This window comes from Magallana gigas, chromosome 9 (genome assembly GCF_963853765.1).
Source record: "Magallana gigas chromosome 9, xbMagGiga1.1, whole genome shotgun sequence".
Classification (NCBI taxonomy): Eukaryota; Metazoa; Mollusca; class Bivalvia; order Ostreida; family Ostreidae; genus Magallana; species Magallana gigas.
Window position 1 is genome coordinate 19,030,062 of NC_088861.1, and position 7,891 is coordinate 19,037,952.

The 7,891-nt window shown below is 35.4% G+C and overlaps 1 protein-coding gene across 1 annotated transcript; it reads left to right on the top strand.

Annotated features, from left to right (window-relative positions):
• Positions 1–4,461: 4,461 nt before the first annotated feature.
• Positions 4,462–7,013, top strand: LOC105338219 (CARD- and ANK-domain containing inflammasome adapter protein). Its single transcript, XM_034477341.2, has 2 exons — positions 4,462–4,568; positions 5,751–7,013. The coding sequence occupies exons 1-2, from the start codon at positions 4,561–4,563 to the stop codon at positions 6,952–6,954; spliced, it is 1,212 nt and encodes a 403-aa protein (XP_034333232.2). The 5' UTR covers positions 4,462–4,560; the 3' UTR covers positions 6,955–7,013.
• The last annotated feature ends 878 nt before the right edge of the window (positions 7,014–7,891 follow it).

Consider the following 7,891-nt stretch of genomic DNA (forward strand, 5'->3'; position numbering starts at 1 on the left):
GTCTCCTTGGATTGATTTTCTTAATCATCTGGCAGTTTAGAATTAACATGTGTACAATAATGCATCAATTTAATATTTTTATGTTTTTTGTTTCTTTCTTTGGTTTGTTTGTCTGGTTTTTTTCACATGGATTGCAGTTTTACTGCATAGGCATAACTATCACAAGCAACTACCCTACTCTTTATTTTATATTACAATATGGGATGAAAATGTGAGTATGTGAGAAGTGAGAGAGTAAATGTTTCATAAAATGATTTATATATTTAACCTTTGTTTACAAAAAAAAAAAAAAAAAAAAAAAAAAAAAAAAAAAAAAAAAAAAAAAAAAATTTGTTGAAATACATTAATTATGTTTAGAGAAACAAGATCACTGAAAAGTGGCAAAGCCAAATTCTCCTCCTATGATCCCATATACACACAAAAAGACACTGGTGTCCTGGCTAAGAGTGAATTCTTTTCAAGATGGAGTCAGTGAACAATTTAAGGGACTCATTCAAGTGAAGAGTTCAACTTCAAATATGGCATCTAAGAAATATTGAAGGCTTATGATTTCATCATTCCTCTTTTATTTTCTCCATCTAATGCTTGTCAAGTACACTATTTACTAGAAAAAACAAAAAAAAAAAAACAAAAAAATTGTGTTTTTATAGATCTAAGTTTCAAAACTACCCATACATTTAGTCAAAATAAATAGAAACAGATACATCTACGAAGCTAAGTCAATATACTCGTCACTTTTTTTTTGCTTTTTTTATCTCAATATTAAATGATTATCTGCAAAGAGAATAGAAAATGAATTTGCTCAGCTGTATATCTGTGTGGTTTAAAAGGACTGGGACATCAAAAGACAGCGAGGGATTTGGCTGGCTCTAAAAGTTGGTGGAGTGGGGGTTAAGACGCCAGAACGGGATCAATGAATCCCTAATCCCGTGTATTCCGATCATACGCCAGAAATATTTTTCTGACTGTTGACATATGCTTTCTCGAGCCGGGAAATAGCGAAAGTCAGCGACAAAATAGATTTTTAAAATCGTCCCACTGAAAAAATGTCAACAGCCTCTGTGTGAAAAGGAAATGTCGACATTTGCGCAAGACTTGAGCATAGTTTGGTTGCAGACGACAATCAAAGATCAGAGCTTGACAACAGAGGGAGAAAAGAAACATTGACAGAGTTAGTTCTATGATTCTCTTTCATTTTATATTTTACTATGGTGACCAAAAATTATTGGACTTCATTGAAATGGTAAACAACTTGCAGGATAGTCACAATCAAGAAAAATGCTAATGCAAACAATTGTAATTATTTTGGAAAGATGAAATCATTTGTGCTCTCCCTCCTTATCTGGGCTAAATGTTCTGCACCAGACTTTGCATCAAGTACTAAAGTATTATACATATAGTTCTAATTGAGCCAAATAGGCTCTGTAAATGTTAAGTAGCTATACTTTGTATCAGTTTAATGTTTGAGGGCAAGTTGATTGTCATGATCTGAGTATGTTGAGGACAACCTCAACTCATTTTTTTTTTATAAAAAGAGATTTTAACTAAAACCTAAGATTAGGTTATTTGTTAAAGCCTGCATGTGCATGTCAATATCATACCCTCTTCAATCTCAATTGATCCCATTGAAAAAAAAGTATTTAGAAAATGAGCTGTTACATATTATTTTAACATCAGTGAAAGACATTGCATGAGGTCATTGTAACCATATCACTAACACAAACTCTGTTTGTCAATAAGCCCATAATTCTTTAAAATAATACCAACTGAGACTATTGCATGAGCATTTTTGGAATTATGATTTTTCAAAAAATATTACAGACAGTAACAGACTCTAAACAAACATTGCAGTCTATATTACAAAACTGTATTATAAATTTGATATCTCAATATGTATTCAAATATAAATGTGATACAATGGTTCATATCTCTCTCTCTCTCTCTCTCTCTCTCTCTCTCTCTCTCAAAATGTGATATAAGGGTTTATATCTCTCTCTTCTCTCTCACTCTCTCTCTCTCTCTGGGTTCATGTTGCTCAACCAGGAGTTAATCCATTTATTTCGAGGAGTTCATCAGCAGATAAGTAAATGACGGATGACTTCATGATTTCGCATTTACTCTGATAATAATGAAAGCTATTGTCAGATAATGCCGTGATTCAAATACAATTATCTCTCCCTAATACCCTATCGCAAAGATAGAGCTGGGCTTACCAAACATCCTGGGTGAAAATCTCTGTCAATCAAGTGGCTTGGTTTCTATGTTAAAATGGATTGGACAAACACTCTTGCAGATCTGGATGGCCAAAGTATCGGCTTGTTTGGCTAAATATTATTTACCTTTCCAGCTCAGACTTCAAGGGAAAGCTAGTTGATTGATGGCTTTTCCCTACCTCAGAGGTGTTAAAATTTCAAAAATGGAAAGTGTATCCATCATACAAATTGCATGGTGTTCTAGGAGCCAGCTGGGTCATTGTGTGGGAAATTCGGGAATTATTTTGATCCCCTGCGAGCCTTATCCTGACTAATCCGTGCGACCGCTACGTTGCCCAAAAATGTCAAGTGAAAGCCCGCACCTGCGAAATGCGAGTGCCATTGTTTTATCGTTGGAGTCTATAAACAGAACCATCAGTGAATCTGCCGAAAACGGCAGATCAAAGGCTAACAAGAGATAAAGGCAAAACCCCTCATTTCTATAACTTGTCAGCAAAGACTTTGCACCCTTGTCGCATACCCGGATAATTAATTAACTCCATTTCACACTTTCTGTAATTCTTTGGTATGGCATTCGGAATTTTGACACAATCATCAATACGTTTGGGCAAAATAAAAGTTTCTCCGCGGTTTTACAAAGAAACGTAAACATCCCAGAACGGGAGTTTCGCAAATTATGTAAGCAGGGTTCTAAAATCAAAAGAAGCTAGATTAATTTGTCCAAACTGTATTGGAGTGTTTAATCACAATTAAAGGAATTCACTTCTCTCACGGAAAGATCCAAAAGTAGAAAATATCGATAGCAAACAACATCAATCACTCATAAATAGGCCCCATTTAAGCCGCATATTAATGCTCGGATCATCAATATACACATATATATCGGGGTCTCGCACATCTAGAAAATCCTGGCGGGGTATTAAAGGGTAAATAGCACTACACATTTGGTCCATATTTCATCGGTAAAATGGACTGCATTTTTTTTTTTATTTAAAGGTTTTCTTTTTCTTTCTTTGAAGTTTCAGTTTCAAGGACAAGAACTGTCATCTAACAGAAAAAGCTTAGGAGTCCTCCACACCTTAAAGAAAAGTTTCACATAATTACAAGCTACATATGTATTCTAAGATACTGGTATATGAAATTCTAGCACATGTTTAAATTTAATGACCGAGAAATTTTTGGGGACAAAATCAACTTTAAAATATAATTGCTATTCATTAAGACAAAAACCCCTATTCTCAAACTCGGAGCCTAGTGTGTGTTAGTACATTGAAGCTGTACCCATTGCGCAATATAGAGACACCCAATTTATGCCATTTTGGTTCACAATTATGGATTAAAAATGAGATGTATTGACATAAAGAATAAGTCACAGAGCATCAAGGACATTCCTTATAGACATGAAGAATTTTATATTCTTGCTAATCCACTTGGCCATATAGATACAAATGAGAATTCAACAAAATGTTTTCAAATTTCTAAATTATAATGTTTAATCTTTAATTTTTTTCATAATTTTTTGGTTTAGTAGTACGGTACCTTAGAATCATACACAAATGATTTTTAAATGTGCACAGAGACAGAATATCTCTATATTGCATGTTTGTACTACAGTAACTATTTATGAAGGGTTAATTTCGCCCTGTGTAATTTTTGCCCCTCTACATTTCCAAACAGTTTTCATGATAATTTGAGAATTGGAATTCACCAAGTCTTAAATTTGCCCACTGACAATCGAGGCGAAATGGGCAGAATATAAAACAGGGCAAATATTTCCCAGTATATATACATCATATACACAGTCATTACACTTTTCTTTTCATTTTAATTAACAGCAAATCTTTGGGTAATACCACATCAATGCGAGTCCAATTACATGTACCGTACTAATAATCCCTAGAGCTTGCAATGAAATTTACCTTCTAAATTTTTTTAAATCAACTTACAGATAAATCCAGATTTAGAAAAGACATTTACAAACAATTACCCCATTTGCGAGTGAATCAAGAAAGTTAGGAACTATTTTTTAAAAAATTCCAAGAAATCCGGATCATGGAGATAGATTTGGTTCTCCCCAAGAAAATGTTTGAATTCTTTCATCTTGTCCTTAACCCACTTATTGCCCTAAACTCATAGAAAAAATTGATATCAGTACAAGTCATGAATATTGTACATATTGTCATAAAGGGAGATATAAGGCCAAGAAAGACAACTCTGGTTGACATTCCTCAGTTCAATACTCAGTTATCTCCTCTTGGAGATTATTATCAATTACAGCTGTGGGTGAAGGAGGCTGCATTGCAAAGATAAAAATAGCAGCTTCTCTTCTCTCTCCGTAAGAAACAAAATGGTGAGGTAAGTATTGTCTTCTATACTTTTCTGCCCTTTGATTCTGAATGAGAAACTTAAGATCCTGAAATTTGACAATACAGAGAATTTCCCAAAAACTCACTATATGAAATATTGGCTGTTTGTTTATAAACATGTTGTTTCAAAATATTATACTACAAGAAATTAGTGTAAGTGGGTCAAAAACCAGGCAAATTTTAATAGGGGATAGAGAGAGAGGGGTGAGTGAGAGAGAACAAGAGATGGAGAGACATTAAAGTGAAAAGAGTTGTTCCCCTTTGACTGTGCTCATTTTCACACTTGCTTGGGAAATAGCTCCCTTAAGTCATTCCTTCAGCTTCAAATCTATTAGAGTCTTCCTTTTTCCATTGCAGACATTGTCAAGAACCATTCCATGCTGTCTTCTGTATTCTAATATACTTAGATACTTTCAAAAAGCAGTATGTTGAATCATTTATATTTGTGGGTGCCAATTTTAATTTTTGTGGATTCTGTTGTGGGTTTTTTGCTTTTTCGTGGATATGTAATTTTGTGGATGCCTCGGTTTTCAGTTTCAGAAAGAAAGATAACTCCTTCTTAATTTGTTTTCCTTGAGGATTTAAATTTATGGGGGAGGGCTACCCACGAATACCAAGAAAATTGAACCATCGCGAATTCTAATGATTTCACAGTAAATTGCTTTATTAGAGACCAAAACATTCAAAAAAAAAAATTGGTGTATACCAAAACAATCACAGTGAAGACATCACAACACTCATCACTCTTTATCTTGCATCAGCACTTAGATCAATTATAGTCTTAATCATTTTGAATGAACTACATATGTCTAATAAAGTGTACAGGTATTTACCTCAAATATAGAATAACATATGTCACATACTGAGACCCTTTAAAATAAAACAATTATAAACACATAATTGTACCAGTCTTTGGAAACATCCTATTTTTTACTTTATTTACTACTTAGTTCATGATGGTCTTTATGAATTCAAACAATTCTCCTTGAAATTCACTAGTCCACAAAGTATGAATTTGAAGGAAAAAAAACCTTATATGACCTTGTCATCCTACTTGAAATGCCAATTGTTTACTTGTTTTACTCAAAATTTTTGCCAATCAACAAGCTATTTACTGTTAACTTTTTGCAACGATTGCAATTATGTTCTTTTCAATTTTGTCTCCTTGTAGCATTCTGGATTCAGTGAATAACAACAACCCACGATTCCTGAGAGTCCTGTTGGCTGTTCCACAGTCCATCAATAAACGAGAACTGGAGGCGGCCTTCCTTCAGAGCTCAAAACTAGGTCATCCGGAGTGTATCCAGTGCATTCTGGATACTGGGATAGACACTGAAATTCAGGACACCAATGGGAAAACCCCTCTATTTATAGCTGTAGAATATGACAAGCCAGCTTTGGTGGAAATTCTTTTGGAATCCATGTGCAATGTTAATGTACGAGGTCCCGGCCAATCCACACCAGTTCATCTGGCAGCAAAACTTTTCCACAATGAGTGTCTTCAACTTCTTGTGTCGCACAGAGCTAAGCTTAATTGCTGCGATTCCTGTGGGAATACCCCATTGATCATCGCCACGAAATACGGAAACTACGAAGGAATAAGAATTCTTTTGAAGGCGGGATGTGATGTGAATGTTCAGAATAAAGAAGGTTGTACTGCATTACATTATGCCAGTCATAAGGCTCAAGGCGTGAACCTCCTGTTGGCCGCAGGGGCAAATCCGAACGTCAGAGATCGGGACAATATAACTCCACTAATAATGGCTGCAAGCGAAGGATTCGACGAAGTCGTCAAGGCGCTGGTGAAAGCTAAATGTGATGTCAATGTGCAAAACAACTCTGCAAGAAAAACGGCACTTCACATTCTTGCATGGAAAGGCCATTCTGACTGCATCAATGACCTGATTCTCGGAGGAGCAGACGTCAACATTTACGACAAGTTTCACCACACCCCTCTGTGGTGTGCAGTCAAACAAAAACGACTCGAAGTTGTGAAACTCCTCTTAAGAGCCAACGCTCTTGTGGACACATTTCAGTGCTTACCCACAATTCCCTCTGAGGCTTGCCCAGTCCGTCTGGCTTTGTCTGAGGGAATGATAAACATCATAAAGCTATTTGTTCTGACAGGATTTGACAAGGGACATTTACGTGCGCGACTGCAAGAAACAGAACTGAGAGAGAAGATCGGCAAGCATTCGGACATTGAGCAGTGGCTGCTTCATGCAGAGGGGGTGCTGACCTTGAAACAGCTCAGTCGCCAGTGGATACGGCACCACCTGGGCCTGGCTTTCTACCACCACCTCCATCTACTGCCCATACCCCCCGCCATGAGGGACTTTATTTCAATGAAGGAGCTCGATGAAGAGCTACACTAACCTATATGATAGCTATTACAGAGCTATTATTATTATTTATACAAGAGCGTTTACACTATAATTAGTTATACTGATTTCAGCAGAAATTCAGACGCTAATGTAAATGTTTATAAAGGTTCAGTCTATAAGTTTATAAGGTTGTACTTGTTTGAAATGAATTTATATCATAGTTTGAAATAAATAATTGATATTTTAGTATACCTGTTATTGAAAACTTAATGTATTTATTGATGATGATCTTTAAAAAGGAATTTCTAATTGAATGATGGAGGACTTGCCCAATTACTCAGCATCACCTGAACACAATGGTAAATAGTAAAAACAAATTTTGTTGTATATTGTCACGAGAACATGGGATTAAAAAATGTTAAAATCTAATTCTAATTTCAATATTTGTAAATATATTATCATACTTGTGGGATTTTATATTAACCATCTCTCTCTCCTCTCTCTCTCTCTCTCTCTCTCTCTCTCTCTCTCTCTCTCTCTCTCTCACATCTTTCACCATAACTCAAAATATGAAAAGTTAAAATTCAAATTAACTAATATTTTCAACTGGACATCATAAAACTTTCACCTCATTTTTTTTTCAATATTGAGTATTTGCATTAGATTATTTTTTTTGGGGGGGGGGGGGGGGGTGTAGGGGGTGTGAATAAGTTATGGAACATCATGGCGTAGATGGTGAACGCGTAGATTGCCATGCAATCAACATCATATTCATGTACACAATGTGTATACATAAACTGTATATAATATATTAATACCTGTCAGATTGGCTGAGGCGACCGTGTATTGTGTACAGCATACGATGGAAATTGTTTATGAGGTTTCAAGTTCAACATCACTGATCCAAAAGTTTAGATCGAATTTTAAAACCGATACTGTATAGGCCTATACAGTATGTATCAAAGGCAAATACCTGATAAAGTACTGT